Source organism: Marmota marmota, unplaced genomic scaffold, assembly GCF_001458135.2.
Source record: "Marmota marmota marmota unplaced genomic scaffold, marMar, whole genome shotgun sequence".
Classification (NCBI taxonomy): domain Eukaryota; kingdom Metazoa; phylum Chordata; class Mammalia; order Rodentia; family Sciuridae; genus Marmota; species Marmota marmota.
In genome coordinates this window covers 3,807,667-3,825,391 of record NW_025999982.1, presented here as the reverse complement: position 1 = coordinate 3,825,391, position 17,725 = coordinate 3,807,667, and the positions used below count along the sequence as shown (strand labels likewise).

At 57.8% G+C, this 17,725-nt stretch overlaps 1 protein-coding gene across 6 annotated transcripts in view; it reads left to right on the top strand.

Moving 5' to 3' along the window:
• The first annotated feature begins 5,104 nt into the window (after positions 1-5,104).
• Positions 5,105-17,725, top strand: part of Tead3 (TEA domain transcription factor 3) — a 13,885-nt gene continuing 1,264 nt past the window's right edge. The window contains exons 1-14 of one of the 6 annotated variants that reach the window (XM_048805159.1): positions 5,105-5,236; positions 7,540-7,556; positions 7,748-7,994; positions 9,705-9,769; positions 13,030-13,092; positions 13,279-13,341; positions 14,029-14,040; positions 15,170-15,307; positions 15,395-15,444; positions 15,958-16,019; positions 16,593-16,726; positions 16,857-17,030; positions 17,237-17,377; positions 17,450-17,602. In XM_048805159.1, the coding sequence (XP_048661116.1) occupies positions 7,817-7,994; positions 9,705-9,769; positions 13,030-13,092; positions 13,279-13,341; positions 14,029-14,040; positions 15,170-15,307; positions 15,395-15,444; positions 15,958-16,019; positions 16,593-16,726; positions 16,857-17,030; positions 17,237-17,377; positions 17,450-17,602 (1,233 nt within the window). In that variant the 5' untranslated portion in view covers positions 5,105-5,236; positions 7,540-7,556; positions 7,748-7,816. Of the gene's footprint in view, positions 5,237-5,615; positions 8,000-9,704; positions 9,770-13,029; positions 13,093-13,278; positions 13,342-14,028; positions 14,041-15,169; positions 15,308-15,394; positions 15,445-15,957; positions 16,020-16,592; positions 16,727-16,856; positions 17,031-17,236; positions 17,378-17,449; positions 17,603-17,725 lie in introns of those variants that run through there. The other 5 variants (XM_048805161.1, XM_015487598.2, XM_048805160.1 and 2 more) reach the window with 5 other exon arrangements.

Sequence of the window (17,725 nt, the reverse complement as noted above, 5' to 3'; positions counted from 1 at the left end):
AAGCTGTGCGCCCCGCCTGTGTGCCCCTCAAAAGGCAGGGGCTCAAGTTCGCTGCAGTTCTGCTGCCCGCGTCAGGATGGAAGTCGGAGTTCCAGCTCTGAGCTCGGAGGGGTGGGATTTGGGGCCTTCGCGGCACTTCTTCAGGGCCCTTCTTTAGACAGTAGAGTATTGGAGGGCGGCTGGTGCACCCTTTCCCACCGGGTCCCCTCATTGTGTCATGCCCTATTCCTGCCTGGGGAAAGGGAGGACTGGCGTGCTGGTCTGGGAAGGAAGGGTCTGTTTTCCAGCCCAACCAGGCTCTGGGGCAGTATCATTGAGACCCCACTCTGTCACCTTTCCCACTCTGTCCTGGCTCAGAGCTGAGATTCAGGGAAGGGGGCATGAGGCCCTGGGCGAGGGCTTCCTCTTTCTGTCTTCCCTCTCTCCAGGTAGGGGCAGAACCAGGTCAGGCCTGGACTTGTAGTCCAGCACAGAGGAGGGGGATGGGGGCTGCATACAGCTCAGAGGGTCTAGTGCTGGTGGTGGCTCTGTGTATCAGGGTCTCCTGAGGCCTAATTCTGTGAATACATGTTCCATCCCAGAGTTGGGTGCCAGGACATCTCCTTGACCAGGATGCTGCGTGCAACCTGGGGCTGGGAGGGAAAGCAGAATTCCTAAAAGGTTGGAAGCTTGGGGGGATTTCAGACTCCTATAGCCCCTTCCCAAGACCCTCTCCTCTAGAGGTACCCCCAAAGTACCTGGTTTTGTGCTCTTCTGGGTTCCTGCTCACCCTGTGGGCAGGGGATAGACCGATGTGTGTATCTTCCCAGATTGGTTATCTATCTGGTGAGGGTCACTTCAGGGTCCCTGTATCCCCACTCCTTCTGGAGTGGCTAGGAACCTATAAGCATCTCAGGCTCTTGCTCCCGCCCCCATCTCCCAGGAGGTAACAGTAATTAATGCTAATTAGCACATATGTGCTGGGACATGGCTGAGCAGAATGGTCAATGGTTGGCAGGAGAGAGCTTTGAGTGTGTGTGCCTGTGTGTTGACATATGTGCCCCTGAGCATGCATGCCCTAAGCCCCATGCTGGCCCTCACAGGTTTGCAGACCCTAATATACACTGCTGGTTGGAGACAAACTAAATCAAGACGAGGTAGCTCAACAGAGGCGGTCAAGAAATTAGGGATCTGGTCCCAGGTGAACCTTTCACTAACTGTGTCAAGTTGAAGTCTTTTGGGTCTCAGTTTCCCTGCTTGGAATAAATGACTTTCTCGGGTGTCTTTTCTTGGAGCCCTCCCAGAGTCTCTGTATCCCTCCTTTACCTTCCTTCTCCTCCCATCAGTGAGCTTGAACCAGGTGGGTTCAAGACAGTTGTGTGGGTTCTCCCAAATGGTGCAGCGAAGAAGGCAAGACAGACAGGGCGGGAGGCGGTGAGGAGTAGCTACACCAGGTAGACATGGCTGAAAACTTTGCCTGCAGCAGGTGTCAAGGGACAGGGAGGCCCAGTAGAGTTGGGGAAACTTGTCGTCTGGAGTAGGATATAGCAGGGCTAGATGAATTGGGGTGTTCAGAGACCACCTGGATGGCTGCCCCTCTGTTCCACTCCCAGAGGCCTCTGGGGGCCCACTAGGGCTCACTGTGGAAGAGGCTGGAACAGGAGCTGCCTGTCCTACCCACCTCCTTGCTCAGGGTACAGTGGAGCAGAAAGGGAGTTCATAGTGAGAAGGAAGCTGGTGGTGCCAGCTGGGGAGCTTTGAGGGTCTGAATGCTGCCGTCCTCTGTGGAGGTTCCCGGCCTCTTTTTCCCACACAGGGCAGCAGAAGCGGTGGGGTGTAAAAGGTGGCCTTCAGGATCTAGGTCTCCGAGGACCTCTGGGCAGCCCTGAGGACATGGCAAGAGCCACCCAAGAGCCTCTCTAGTTAGAGCTGGGAGGTCAGCAGGTCACACTCAGCATTGTCCCCACGGCCTTTCCCTGGAGATCTGCTTCAGGAGTGGCTGCTGCCCAACTGGAGAGGGCCCTGCTCCTTCCCTTGGACCCACAGGGGGCTGGAGGCTAGGGCCCCGTTGAGAATTCCATCCCCCTGCAAAACCTCAGCCCTTGGGGTTTCCTAGAGTGCTGATTGCTTCCTGTACTCCCTGCCAGGCTCAATTGGACAGGAAGTGATACGGGGAAAACAGTGCAACTGTGTGTGATGCTGGGTGTGCGAGAGAGGCCGGGAGTGTGACACTGTGTGGATGAGACCGTGTGTCGGATGAATGTGTGTGGGAGAGGCCTGTGCTCCACAGTTCCTGGGAGGTTGGAAATGTATGTGAGAGAAACTTTCTGTTACTTTGTGAAATTCATGCATGTGAGAGCCACTGTGACATTTTCTCTGTGTGACTGGCAATATAAGTCCCTGGGAGAATCTGCAAATCTTCACTGCATGCTTATGTGGGAAGCTGTATGGGTGACGTTCCCTGTGTGTGTGGCCATCACACTGGAGTCTGTGAGGGAAACTGCTTGGCCATCTGTGTGTGTGCCTGAGGAGGGTGTGCACAAATGTGAGGCTGCATGTGTCAGAGGCAGAACCAGTGACATCCTGGGTGACAGAGGATGCTGCAGCGTGACCAGTTCTGATGTTGTATGTTGTGAAACAGCATGAGATGGCCTCAGGTGTGACTGGATAGGACACTAGGTATGAATAAAAGGATAGGACCCACTGTGGCCATGCTATGTGACAAGGGCACAGTGGTCACATCTGAGGTGTACTGTGGCGAGGATCTGAGTGTGAACACCGTGCACAGGGGAAACAGCGATTGCCACTCTGAGTGCGCATGTCTGTGTGAAAGAAACTGTGGGGTGTGACTGAGACCGGCTCTGTGGGTGGTCAGTATCTGAGCTGGTGTGGGTGATGTCCTCAGGGCTGTGCCAGACAGGGCGTGGGATCCTGTGGGTGATGCTTGTGGGGACCTGAGACCCCAATGCATGTGGCATCTATGTGGAAGACCATGAAAAGATACTGTTCAAAACCATAAGAAGAAATGTCCTTGGTGCCACTCAATTGTGCACATAGAAATAGTTTCAATGGTAAAACTTATGTTTTATGTATATTTTGTCAGAATACAAATTTTAAAAAGGAAGGGGAGAGGCTCAGGTGACAGGGAATGAGCAGGACAATGGCAGTAAACAGAGCATGTATGAGAAAGGAAGAGCACAGAGAAAGCCTGAGTGGCTGGTACAGCTCAGTGGGTGACCCAGGGCACCAGGGGCCCAAGATGCAGCCCACTGTTAATTGAGAACCAAGGGGTCCCCACTGATACCTGGGACTCCCTCCTTGGGTATGGGACCAGATGAGGGAAGGACAGTCTCAAAGAGCCGGAGAAGGTCCAGAACTGGTCCCTTCTCTGCAGGAGACTTGAAAACTCTCTCCAGCCCGCCTCCTACACTGACAACCTATGGATGAGCTTTGGAGAAGGGAGCCTGGGGGGACTATCCACCCCACACTGGTCCCAAGAAAACCCCCACCCCAAGTGGTTGGAGGAGGAGGGGTAGAGGCTTGATTCCCAAATTGGAAGCACATTAATGATCTGGGGGAGAGGGGCGGAGGCCCCCATCTCCTCCTAGTGGGCTCTGCAAATTGCTTCCTCCTGTAAAAATCCCGGATCCTGCTCCAGGGAAGAGGGTCCTCCCTCCGCAGCCTGGCAGGGTGTGGCCACTTGGCAGGGTCCTTCAAGGGTCCTTGAGCTGGAGGTGGGGGATGCAAACACCATCCTTACCCCCTCCCCCCAGCACAGTCTGGTCCTAACCAGAGCGTGGCCACTTCTAGGGTGGGAGTCTTGGCAGCTGGAGAACAGCTGGCCCACTGTGGGGCGGGTAGGTGGGGGTAGGAGGAAAGGCCAAGGGCTGGGGAAGCTCTCCAGGTCCCCTCCCCCCGCCCCCCCCCTTGCCTTCCCATGCTCAACCCTGCTGCTCAGCCAAGCCCAGGGTGAGGACAGGGGGCTCACGCACTTCACAGATCCTCCCACACTTGAATGGAGGGCCGGGGTCTGGGGAGACAGGCTGCCCTGTGGACTGGTGCAGGGTGGCAGGGAGGCGGGGTAGGTGTGCTCCTGCCAGTCTGCCTTTCCCACCAGGGTACAGTTCTGAAACAGCTTGTGCTTCGGCCTGGACCGCCCTCCCCCTGGTGGAGGAGCTGTATAGGGCCTGGTGGGCTAGGGACAGGGACTAGGGACAGGGACGGGGCTGGGGCCTCTGCAGCAGCTCAGCTCTGGCTGCATCCCTGGAGCTGTCCAGCCAGTTCTTCCAGCAGGTCTGGCCTCAGGGTGGGGAGTGGGCAGTAAGGTGCCCCTTATCTGCTCCAGGGCCCCAAAGCCTGCTCACCTAGCCTCCTAGCCCCTGTGCTTGCCACCACCACCCAGAGCCACCTTCTGACCCCGGAAGGCTGAGGGCCTGGGAAAGGCAAAGCAGGTGGGGCTGGTCAGGCAGGGTGAGGCTGAGTAGCCCACCTGAGGGCTGCGGCCTGAGCTGGAAGTGGAGGGCTGAGCCCTGGGACGGGACGGGGCGGGATGGCCTGGATGTGGCTGATTCCACTGTGGCCTTCCCCGTCACTCCTTCTTTTTTGGTCTGCCCTGACCTCTGGGTATCTCTGTCCTTGTCCCTGTCTTTCTCTGCACCCCCGCCCCACCCATGCCTATCTTATCTGGGTTTATTGGCTTTTCCCCTCCTGTCCCCTTTACTCCCTCTGCTGCATGCCCCCTCCCTGGGTCTTGGTCTCTGTGTGGTGTGACCACTCTTTTTACTCTTCTCCCCCCACCCCAGCTTTTTCCATCTGTCTGTGGCTCTGGCACCCCGTCTCCTCTGGCTCTCTCTCTGGGACTCTTGTCTGTCTGTCCTACCCTGTCCCCTCTGCTCTCAGGCTCCACTCCCAGCCTTCACTGGGTCTCCTGCCCCTCTTGCTGGCACAGCCCAGCAAGGTGGTTTGCCCCGGGGGCTGCGTCCCTCCCAATCCCTGCCTGCCCTCCTGCCCCAGTCAGCCCCATGCTGCTCTGTAGCCTGTAGCCACTTCTGTCACCAGGCCAGTCCCAGTGGGGCAGGGGCCAGGGGGTGGGCACCTGTGAGTCGCTGTCCTTGCCGCAAACAGGGTAGTAATTCTGGGAGACAGCAGCCAGGTGGCTCCTCACGCTGACCCTTCCTGCATGATGAAGTCGCTGGAGACCTCACCAGCCCCCAGCAGCTGCCCGCTGTGATTGTCCACTTGCGCACCTCCTCCTGGGGTAGGAACACAGCAGCAGATCTGCTCACTGGTGCTGCTGGGCAGAGGTCTGTTTTGGGGGTGCCACCTGCAGGCCCCTGTGTGGGCACCTCTGCCCCCAGGGGCTTTCCTGGAAGGTCAGTCCTGCGGGTGCCTAAGAGCCAGCATGAGGGACCAGGGTCCCCATTCTCTCCTTGACTCGTCCTTTGGGCCCCCACTGTGCCCCTCCCCCTCCCCAGCTGCCCTAGTCCTGCCACCAGGGGCCACTGCCCTGCCCCCAGTCTGTCCCAGCTCCAGGCAGGCGGGCGCTGCTCTGTTCGCCATATTTGGCCACAGTGCTCCCGAGGGGGCGGGGCGGGGCTGACATCACCCGGGAGGGGAGGGGGGGCACCTCCTGGACAAGGGAGGCCGCAAGCTGCTGCAGAAGTCTGGGGCTGCCAGGGCCCCCATGCACTGGGTCCCATGCTGCTCTGAGGGAGGCCTGGGGAAGGGGTTGAGGACTTCCCCAGGAGGGTGGAAGCCAAGGAACCCCTCTTTCCCTCCCTCTAAGAGCCAATTTGGGGAGAGGCCCAGCTTCCCAACAGCTTCAACATGAGAGTCCCTGGCCCCTCAGCATCCCTCCCCCACCAGACAGCACCCCTTTGTCCCCTCATTCCTATCTAAGCATTGACCTTGAGGCTGGGGGGTCTGCATACTGATTCCTGGCGTGAGGGACAGGCTGGGGATGGGGGAATCTGGCCCTTCTGACTCTGGCTACCCACTGGCCCTGCAAACAATTTCCTAGTGGTCTTGCAGGCCTCACACGAAGGCATACACAGCAGTGTGTGGCGGCGGAGCCGGGGGTGTCTTGAAGTTGCTCCAGCTGCTTGGACTGAGGGGATCCCCTGGCCTGGACCCACTGAGCAGACTCAAGGCAGCTGCTGTGAGAGCTGGGCGTGCTTGGTTAAAAGACTCCAGCCAAATACCCTGGGCTCAGAACCCAGCTCTAGCACTTACTTGCTGTGTTTCCTTGAGCCAGTTGTTGAACCTCTCTGTCCTTGGCTTTCTTATCTGTAAAGTAGGAATAATGATGTCTTTTCAGTAGGATTATGATGAGGATTAAATGAGTCAACGTGTGTAAAATTCCAGAGCCATGCCTGGCACATGGCAGGTGCTGTTATTAGTAGTAAAATTAAGTCTAAATTCAATGTCTGCCTGATACTCAGATAACCCCATTCCACTAGTGACCCCCTTAGGCTTCTCAGAGCAAACAGGTTGCTCCACAGGGAGAAAGCCCCCATACCCCCACCCACACCCACCCCTGCTGCCATTCAGCAGGGCCTGTCATAATTCCCCTCCCTGGTTCCTGATGGGCTCCCCACTCTGAGGATACCCTGCCCACTGTGTTTTCTGCTGCCCAGAGCAAAGCTCTAGGGTCACAGCCCCACAGGCCCTGTGGCCCCTGGACTCTGATATGCATCGGTCATGCAGGTTCTGGGTTGAGGGTTTGAGGAGAGGCTGTGCTTTGCGGGGACTGGCTGATGTGCTCTGAATTAATAACCCAGCCCGGCAACTGCCCGGAACTCAGTTTACAGAGCCCTGGCCCATCTGCTGTGTGGGTCAGGACAGGGGAGGCGTGTGGGTGGTTTATGGGCTGCACTGGGGCCCTGGAGGTGAGGGAACAGGAAGTGGGATGGAGGAGCGGGTGGGGTCTGGCTTGGCTGTTGGCGGGGCACCTTCTCAGCCATTCCCGTGCCGGCCAGCAGCCATCGTCGCTGTCTTCTTCCAATTCCTGGGGCATTTCCTGCCCTGCGTCTGGGTTCCTCGGCAAGGTTCTCCTTAGTTGTCTATTTAGGGAAGGAGCAGCCATTCCTCTCTCAGGTCTGGGACCCTCTTTATCCCACCAGTGTTCCTCAGCAAGGTTGCATTGGTTGGGTAAGAATGAGAGGTAGGGTCCCTGGTTGGGCATCTTCTCTGCTGGGCGAGAGCCACAATGTCCCTCTGAGAGCAGCAGAAACCCCTTGCCCTGTCCCTGCTCTTCCTAGATGCTCCTCTTGGTGCCTTGGCAGCCGTTTGACTTGTGAGCCTCAGTTTTCTTTACCGCAGTAATGGGCATTGCTCCTGTTATCCCTTCCCTGCTGTGGCTCTGACTGAATGCATATGCAAGTGCTTTTCCCCCAGGAAGAGCATGTGTGTGTATGGCATTGTCGCTGTTGCTGTTATTGGTCACTACCAGGACTATTTCTTGAGTGTTCTGACAGGCATTGTGGTTGGTACTTCGTCATGATCTCATTTAAATTTTTACCCCTACAACCCCCCTAAGGAGGCCCTTTCCTCATTTTACAGGGTGAAGGCTCAGAGAGGTAAAGTAGCTTGTCCACACGGCTCTAAAGAAGCATGACCTCTGGTGACCTCCATCCCACCTTGGAACACCTGGGAGCCCCTGCCCTGGAGTGGGACTGGGGGTGGGGGCAGGGTCCAGAGGTGACTGGGGGATGGGAGATGGCTGTGGGCAGAAGGACCCTGGCACTCACCCTCCGCCTCTGCCCCCCAGGCTCAGGCCGTCCAGTGGGCTCAGGCCCAGAGCCCAGAGCAACCAGCACCATAGCGTCCAACAGCTGGAATGCCAGCAGCAGCCCCGGGGAGGCCCGGGAGGATGGGCCCGAGGGCCTGGACAAGGGGCTGGACAACGACGCCGAGGGCGTGTGGAGCCCGGACATCGAGCAGAGCTTCCAGGAGGCCCTGGCCATCTACCCGCCCTGCGGCCGGCGCAAGATCATCCTGTCGGACGAGGGCAAGATGTACGGTGCGTGCGGCAGGCACGGGACACGGACGGCCGCCCGGCCCCGCCCCCTGCTCTCTGCCCCTCACCCAACCAGTCGGGGAAGTCCTGGGGCCTGGGCAGGCGGCCGGCGAGTCTGGGCGTGCAGCCTGGTGTCTGGGGCCTCCTCAAACCAGCCGGGCGGCCCGCAGCCCACACCTCACCCCGCCTGCTCCGCCTCTCCTCCGCTGCCGGCCTGGAGGTTTCGGGGTGACTCAGTGGGCCCAGGAAACTGGGTCAGTCCAGTGTCCAGGCCTGGGCGAGGGTCCCTGCCTGGGAGGGTGTGGGAAGGAGGCCTGGGGGCGAGGCCCGCCAGACAGCTCCGCACAGCTCCTGCCAGGGTCGGGTGGAAGGTCACGCTGTGACCAGGGCCTGTGCTGGGAGGAGGACGGGAGGACGGGGCCTTTTCAGTTCTTCAGACGCCCCTCTCCCTGCCCGCTCCCGGTTTTCTGGCCCCTTCTGCCGTCTGGCTGCTCCAGAAGGCAGCGCGGGTCCTGCGCAGCACCACCCGAGGGAGCCCCCAGAGCTGCCTTCTCTGGAATAACCGGCCCTCTGACGCTTCCGCCCTGGTCTCCGCCAGCTGCGCAGCCCTCCAACAGCCTGTGGCTGTGGAGACAGGCCCCCAGCCCCTCTCCCAATGGCAGGACTCTGGCAATGTGGGAAATGGCAGGCCTGTGCCTCCTTCCGTTCCACCCCCGGTGCCGCGCCTGTCCTTAGCACCCGAGCCCCCTCTTCCTGCGTAGGCAGATGTTCCAGGGTGCCTTCTAGAGGGTGGGGGCTTCCTGCCCCCACTGCCACCTCCCAGATGGCCGGGGCAGCCCCACAGGGTATTTTTAGACAGGGTGGAGGGAGTGGGGTGGAGAGGGGCTGGGTGATGGGCGGAGCACGTGGGGATGGCTCTGTCATGGGAGAGGAATTTGGAGAATGTGGCCATTCTGTGGAGGCCAAGGGGTTGGGGGACAGTGGGCTTAGATTTTGGGGTAGAGGATGCTGGCACACACCCAAGCATGTGTCCAGGGGCCCCCTCACAGGGCCAGTTCCCCAGGGTTCCTGGGGGCTGAGCAGGGCCCCCACGAGGCTCACAGGCAGCTTGGCACTCTTAGGGGTAGGAGAAGCAGCAACCTAAGATATGGGACGGCAGGCACAAGGACACCGTGATACACATAGTGACACCTTTCTCACAGGTTGTCCGTGTAGGAGACAGGTTCCATACGTCCACTCCTTTTATCCTGTCTTCCCGGTCTTTCTTCACAGAGGAAGGGAAGGGACTTGTCTAGGGTGCCCCGTGACCAGGACACAGTGAGGCTGGACCTCAGTCCAGATCTCTCAGGCTGTGAATGGGCATGTGCTGAGGTGCCCACCCGCTGGGTCACCCAGCTTCCAAGCTGGTGACCCAGGAGAGAAGCACTGCTCCAGGCTGCAAGTGACAGGGGTGCCACCCAGGCCAGGCCCTCTGGGCCCCCTGTCTGGCTGTCCTACAACACACCTGCCCCAGGCATCTGCAGGACACCTACTCTAAAGCCCCCATCCCCATCTCTCCTGATGAGCCACCCCCAGGTCCCAGCACCTGGGACTCCCCAGCCACCCTCGCCTGCCCACTTGTGCAGCTTGGGGACAGTGAGGAAGGGTCCCTGTGGGGTCTCCGCTCTGCCCTCTTCCCTCGCCTCATTTTCTCTCTTACCTCATCTAGGTCGGAATGAGCTGATCGCGCGCTACATTAAATTAAGGACAGGAAAGACGCGGACAAGGAAACAGGTACCGAGACCGGTCACTCCCCTAGACTGCACCCCCCGGGCCTGCTCCAAGCTGCCCCTTCTTCAGAGCGGCCTGCCCAGCCTGCCCCGCCCTGCCCTGCTGCATTGATGCTCCCCTGTCCCGGGTGTCCTCACGGGCCCACTCGTAGCTCCTGGGGAGGTGGCCCCACTGTCTTCCCTGACTACCTGCCACCCACCCATGGCCTGTACTTCAGGGCCTACAGAAAAGCCACCACCTGAGTGGCCCAGTCACCGTCAGGGAGACAGACAAGTACAGAGCAGGATGGCCTGGCTGAGACAGGGGTGTGCAGGGCACTGATAGACAGGCAGATGAGCATCTAAACCAGACCAGGCCAGGAGGAGGGCGAGGGAGGGCTTCCTGGAGGAGGTGGCACCTGAGCTGCATTTTTAAGAGTCAGTCAGAGAAGAAAAGGAGGACCCTTTCAGGCTGAGCAAGTTGGCTATGCAGATTGCAGTGCAGTCACACACCACGTAATGATGTGTTAGTCACCGGAGGCCATGTGTACCAGTCTGTACCATGCAGCCTAGGTGTGTGGCAGGCTGTACCTCCAGGCTTGTGTAAGTACCCTCTGATGTTTGCACAGTGGCAAAACAACTTAATGACACGCTTCTCAGAACTCTTCCCATCCTTAAGTGACACCTGAGTATAATCATAAAAATCCTAAATCCCTGCAAAACTCACTTTATACCAATTTATTTAATCCTCTCAGCAACTTAGGAGGTGGGCACAGTGATTGTCTCCATTTTTCAGATGAGGAAACTGAGGTACAGGGAGGTTAAGTAACTCCTCCATGTCACTGGGCTGGAGTGGGTGGATCCAGGATTCAGCTCACTGGACAGGGCGAGCCACCCAGGGGCAGTGTAGTGTGGAGTGGGAGAGGCTGTTGTTCAGCTAGAAGTGTGGGTGACAGTGTCCCCCAGGGTGGCAGGATTCAAGGCCGGTTTAGAGAGAGTGGAAGGTGGCAGCTGTGGAGGAAGGAGGCCCTGGGTCAGCCAGGGCAGTGGATCAGGGAGGGCCCGGTGGAGGCAGGGAGACTGACCGGGAGGTGGAGAAGGCCCTGGACAAGGGTGACGACGGTGACGGTGACGGTGGTGGTGGGAATGGAGAGAGAAACAGTGATGGCTTCTGGTCCAGAGAAAGCAGTGGGTGGTGGCAGGAAACCCGGAGGGCCGTGGGTTTTGCTGAGTTGCATTTGGGGTGCCTGGGAGTGAGGCTGGGCTGGAGGCAGGAACCTGGAGGAAGGGAGGGAGGCCGTTCCCACCTTCAGCCTCCCACCCTCCCTGTCTGGGGGAGATTTGGACCATTGACTAAACATTGACTAAACACCTCCCTGCCCCACCTCGAAGGTGCAGCGTGAATTCACTGAGCTCACTCTGAGGTTCCACGCTGCACAGGCTCCAGGGGGCGGCAGGCAGCTGCCCACCCCGTCCCTGGGCCCATGAAGGAGTCGAGCCTGTTGGTTAAGAACAGGGACTCGGGGCTCAGACCCCAGGTCCAAAACCCAGCTCTGCTGCCAGGGGCAGGGGGGAGTCCCCCAGCCTCAGTTCTTCAGCCGTTAAGGGAGCCAAGGTGTGAGGGCTGGAAACCGTGCCCTGTAAGCGTTTGCCACTGTCACTGCTGTTACGGTCACTGTCCTTACTATAAACAGAGCTGTCCTGGGCCAGGAAGGGGGCGCTCTGAGCCCTGCTTCATGGCCAGCCTGGTGTTTACAAACCACCGTCCTCATCCTTCTCCACCAGTGGGACTCCCTCCAGCTTTATTCTCGGTTAGGACTCTGGGTTTTACGTCTAACGTCCCCTTCAAAAAGGGGACCCATCCTGTGGTTGTGTGGATGGGGCTTGTCTGTGTGTGTGACAATGACCAACTAGCTGACGGGAGTTTGGGACAAAGAAATGCAGTTTTAGTTTTTTTCAGATTAATTGCATGCAGCAGTTAATAGCAAGTGCCATGCCTCCACGTTGACCGAACAGCTGAATATTAAGTTGGGATTGAGTCCCATGTGACTTTCAGCTGTCACAGAGCTGGCCATTTGGAGGTGGTGCCCTGTGCCTACGGGTCTGAGGAGTCCTGGTAGAATAGCTTGGTAGGGAAGCAAGTGGGCTGGGGCATCCGGCAGCCTGGGTTCAAGTCGCAGCTCTTGCACACAGCTGGGTGTCCTAGGAATAATTGCTTAACCCCTCTGTGCTTAGATTTCATCATCTGTCAGAAGTTGGATTAGTGCTGCTACAAAGATCAAATGAATTTGTGTGTGTGTGAAGTGCTGAATTCGTGTGTGCCTAGTGAACATGGCATCTCGTGGCCTAAAGTGGTCCTTAATCTCGCTGCCCCTGAGCCTGATTCCTGTGTGCAGTGCTGCCTGGGAGGAGGCCTACCAGGTCCTAACCCAGTAGCAGAGCCGCTGAGCACCACATACATGGTAACTTTCAGGCTGTGATTAAAAAGGAAAAGAAACTGTGTCTCTGTGGGGACAAAAGCAACTTGCAGAGAAAGCCAAGAGCCAGTGCAGTGGCTGACAGTGGATCTCTGGGACTCGGTTTGTTCCTTGAGGACGTCAGGCACACGAGCCCAGGACATACACACTAAGAGTGGGATTAGCTCAGGGTTGCCCATAGAGGCTGCAGGAAGGAGGTTGCTGGCAGAGCCCGAGGTGCAATTAAGAGCACTTACTGTGTACTTACCCCAGGCCAGCATGTTAGTCCAAGGAGAGGGAAGGCACATGTGTTAGGAAAGAAGCTGGGTTTATGGGCTAGCAAGCTGCCGTGGTGGACAGGAGGTGGGCAGCGGTAGCAGGGAGATCTTGGCCTTAGTGTATGACCTAATGACTAGCTGGAGCATCCTGGCTATTGCTATCCTCTGTCGTGTGAGAAAAAGGTCTCTCCTCTAAGGACACCAGTGAGAAAAAGAGGGGGAAAGACACCCTTCCTCTGAGCTAGGTGCAGCCCTGTACCAGGGCTAGATTTCAACTCTCACTGGTACCCTCTGGCCAGGTATTTTTGTGCAGTGAACAAACTACATAACTGTACATGGTGGTCCTGGAAGACATGGTGGGCTCTTAATCAATACAAGACCAAGATGAGAGCAGAATTGGCAGTGCCAGGAGGCAACTGCCCACAGTTCCCCCATTTACATTTGGTCCCCCAGAGATGAGGGCTGGGATCACCCTGCCCATGGCCCACCCCGCGGCTGTGCCTCCTCACTGTCTGTGTTTTCCTCTCGGCGGGACGCGGGGCGGCCCCTAGGTGTCCAGCCACATACAGGTTCTAGCTCGGAAGAAGGTGCGGGAGTACCAGGTTGGCATCAAGGTATGTTGGGCGCCTGACTGGGGCCTCAGGCCTCCCTGGGCCCCTCCTCACGGTGCCTCTGCCACTCTGCACAGCCCGGGCCTCTGCCTCACGGCTCTCCAGCCCCGCCGTGCCTCTTCTCTGGCTAAGCTGTGTTCTTGCTCTCTTTCCGTTCTTTTTTCTTTCTTTCTTGCTCTCTCTCTACAGGTCTCTAGCCACTTGCAGGTTCTAGCCAGGCGGAAATCTCGGGAGATTCAATCCAAGTTGAAGGTATGGGGCTCCCTGTCACTCGGCCTGGCTCTGCCCAGGAGAGGGCTGAGGGCTGAGCGCTGAGCGGGGGTCTCAGAAGCACAGGTGTGAGCCGGGAGCCCGAAGGCTGTGACAGGCTTCTCAGGGCCACAGCCCCTGGAGACTGAGCAGGAGCCCGAGAGTGGGGGGTGGCAGCCCTACAGCGAGAGAGAGGGAGACCGACTTGGGGCCACTAAGAGCCATCTCTCCTCTGATTCCTTTTCTCCTTCATTCTGATTGCTGCTTGCTAATCGCATGGGGACTCCAGGTGGGCAGGTGGATGCTGGCTGGCAGGGCTGAGGAGGTGGGCACGCCATTTCCTCATGGTCCTGGCTGCTCTGTGCCTGAGGACCTGGGTCTGGGGTTGAGGAGCTGCCCGGATGCTCCTTTCCCTGCCCCTAGCTCCCCATCCTAGACACAGTTCCAGGGGACAGATGCAGGGTGTGCCAGCTTGTCCCCCCTTCATCCTACCCCTTCCAGGGCACCCCCAGCTGGCAGGCACTCCCTTCGGGGGGTGGGCAGTGCCCACGGCTGCCTCTAAGCTTCCCTGGGCTCCCCGGGAGCTGATAGCCAGGTGGGCACTGGGTGGGGGTAGGTGAAAAGACATGTCCCCTTGCCCCATGGAGCTGTCACCATGTCTCTTCTAATCTGTCCTCCTCTCCTTCACAGGCCATGAACCTGGTAAGTTGCACCGCCTCCCGGGGGAGGGTCTAGAGCGCCACCTGTGGAGTTTTCAAATTACAGAGTCCAGGGGACTCGGGGTGTGGCTTGGTGGTAGAGGCTTGCCTAGCATGCGCCAGGCCCAGGATTCAGTCCTCAGCACCTCAGACAAACAAACAAAAACAAATTATGGATTATGAAATCAGTTTAACACGTTTGCAAGCAGCATTTGTAAAAATGAAATGCAGTTGTTCACAGGCTTCGGTGGGAGGCAGGTCCCCCGGAGGGGCTCGTTCAAACAGACCTCTGGGGCTTCCCTCAGGGTTCCTGATTTCTTAGGTCCATGCTGAGGCCTGAAAGGTTAATTTTCTCACCTGTTCCCTGGTGATGCTGGTGCTGTTGGTCCACGTATCATACTTGAAGACACCCTGAAGAAATAGAAATTACGAGTGTGTGCGGTGTCCATCAAGGGGAAATATTTTGGTAGATACTGCTAGGCTTCTGTTTCCATGGGTTCTGAACCTGTGGATTCAACCAGCCCCAGATTTTAAAATATTTGAAAAAGATTGTCTGTACTGAACACATACAGACCTCTTTTCCTTGACATTATTCCCTAAAAATTCTAGTATAAAAATTTTTTATGCCGGGTGCAAGGGCACATGTAATCCCAGCAACTCCAGAGGCTGAGGCAGGAAGATGTTCAAGGCCAGCCTCAGCATCTTGGCAAGACCTCTCTGAAAGTAAACTGTTACTCGCACCCATGCTCCAGGCCTCTTGGGGGAGGACAATTTGCATATAATTTGTATTGCGCTAGATATTAGAAATAATCTGGAGATGATTGAAAGGACACAGAAGAATGTGTAGGTTCTTTAAAATGCAGAACCAGTTTACATAAGGGACTCGTGAGCATTTGGATCCTGTTCCCCATGGATCCTGAGGGACGGCCACAGTGGGCTGTGGCATAAAGCAGTGCTGTTCCTCACTATGGGTTGTGGTCAGGGAGTTGACGTACACCTAGGCGATTGGGCTCAGGGAAGACACTCAAAGAGACCTCATGGCAGAGCTGGGACTGGAGTCCACACCTGGCCTCCCAAAGCCCTCTGGGTCGGGGGGCCTGGCACAGGTCTCACTTCCACCCTCCCATCCCCAGGACCAGGTCTCCAAGGACAAAGCCCTCCAGAGCATGGCATCCATGTCCTCTGCCCAGATCGTCTCCGCCAGTGTCCTGCAGAACAAGTTCAGCCCGCCCTCCCCTCTGCCGCAGGCCGTCTTCTCCACGTCCTCAAGGGTACTGGATCCTGGGAGATGGGGCTGGGGGGTCTGGGCCTTCTGGGATTCATGGATCCTGAAGGCCCTGGCTTTGTCCCATCTGCAGTTCTGGAGCAGCCCCCCTCTTCTGGGACAGCAGCCTGGACCCTCTCAGGAGTGAGTACTGCAGGTCCCCTCCTGCCAGCCACGGGCTCCCCCATCTGGGCCCCAGCCCAGCTGTGCAGAGCTGGAATGCAAAACTATAGGACCGGAGGCTGCAGCGGGGCTCCCAGCTCTGTGCTCCTGGGCTCGTCACCTGCAGCCCCGCCATCCACTTATGTCGGCCCTTGGTTTATTTTTCACTGGGTTCACCTGAGTCAGGCAGGTGGTCAAGCTACTGGCCTTCTTACAACACGTATTGTAAGTCACACCCGCAGTTTAATGAACAGCTTTCCAGGGTGGGGGTGGGGCTGAAAGGCGACCTTCAACATGTCCACCAATGGTGAGCGCAGAGGATTTCATGAAAGTTAAAATGTGAAAGAAACAGAAAGGTTTCGAGTTAACTTGTCAGCAGACATTCCTGGGCTTCAGCAGAAAGGCTGGGTGACTTCCTATTGGGGTCCCAGATGAGGCACTGGGGCAGGTGAGAGGTGCCAAGGAAAGCCTCTAACCACACCGTCCTGCCCGCAGCATCAAGCCCTTCGCGCAGCCAGCCTACCCCATCCAGCCACCCCTGCCACCCACGCTCAGCAGTAAGTGCCCCGGCAAGGCTGCCCACCACCACCCCTCCCTTGGCAGTGCCCCTGCAGCGTGCAGATGTGTGCCAGTGTGTGTGTGTGTGTGTGCGCGCGCTCATGTGTGTGTGTGTGGAACTCTGGTGTACCACACCTACAGGAGATTAGGACTTACAATCTTGCTGTTACTTCCGGAACTATTGCAGAAAACGATATGTGGCCAAGACACAGCTCATTCACATGTGTCCTGTGTCTGGAAAGCTCCCGTAAACATCCTCCCAAATTGTCTCTCTAGGTGTTGGGGTTCTGGGTAGTTGTTATTTTCTCTTTTTACTTTTTGGCATTTTCTGTTTAGACACATTTTAATAGTGACACAAAGAAGCGTGTGTGTCGTGTGCTGTAAGGGCTACCTTCTGTGGGTGTACAGTGTACAGGACACCTCGCAGGAAGTCACAATCCAGCCTGTTCCTACTCTGAGGGGCACCATGGCACCGGGTGCCTATTTGCGCAGAGCCTGGTGCAGGCCATGGCAGTTCTGTGTGTGATAACACACCTGTGCCCGTGCAGAGGAGGCTCCATCTCACCTTACAGGTTACGAGCCCCTGGCCCCGCTGCCCCCAGCTGCTGCCTCTGTGCCCGTGTGGCAGGACCGCACCATCGCCTCCTCCCGGCTGCGGCTGCTTGAATATTCGGCCTTTATGGAGGTGCAGCGAGACCCCGACACGGTAATGTGTGTGGGGCGGGGGTGATGCTGCGCGGTTCAGGACCCTGTGTCAGGATCATGAGTCCCTGTGCAGCCCCCTGTCCAGGCCTGTGTGCCCAGTGCCCCTGACCCTGTCTGGGCCCTCCCCACAGTACAGCAAACACCTGTTTGTGCACATCGGCCAGACGAACCCCGCCTTCTCAGACCCGCCCCTGGAGGCAGTAGACGTGCGGCAGATCTATGACAAGTTCCCTGAGAAAAAGGGTGGACTGAAGGAGCTTTATGAGAAGGGGCCCCCTAACGCCTTCTTCCTTGTCAAGTTCTGGGTGAGCCACCCTGGTCCCTCCCTGCTCCCAGCACCCTTCCCCACCCCAGATGGGCAGCACATCCAGCTTCCTAAACTGACCCTAATCCAGCTCTTCTCCTGTGGCCTGTGGACTGAGTGCCAGAGACAGGTCCTGGGGTGTGACACCTCCCACTGGCCTCTGCCAGGAACTGAGACATCCACCCCCACCCCCTGCCCTATCCCCAGGCTGACCTCAACAGTACTATCCAGGAGGGCCCAGGAGCCTTCTATGGGGTCAGCTCCCAGTACAGTTCTGCTGACAGCATGACCATCAGCGTGTCCACTAAGGTGTGCTCCTTTGGCAAGCAGGTGGTGGAGAAGGTGGAGGTGAGTGGGGCCATGGGACAGGGTGGGTGGGCCGGTGTGGGCAGGCTTGGTGATGTCTTCTGGCCCTCCCAGACGGAGTATGCCCGGCTGGAGAATGGCCGCTTTGTGTACCGCATCCACCGCTCGCCCATGTGTGAGTACATGATCAACTTCATCCACAAGCTGAAGCACCTGCCCGAGAAGTACATGATGAACAGTGTCCTGGAGAACTTCACCATCTTGCAGGTGTGTGGGCAGCAGGGCTCACCGGGTGTCCCAGGAGGGCCGCAGGCCAGGGAGCTAAGTGGGGTAGCAGAATGGTGGCTGAGATGAGACTTGAGACCAACGCAGAAGGGCTCATCCAGCTCC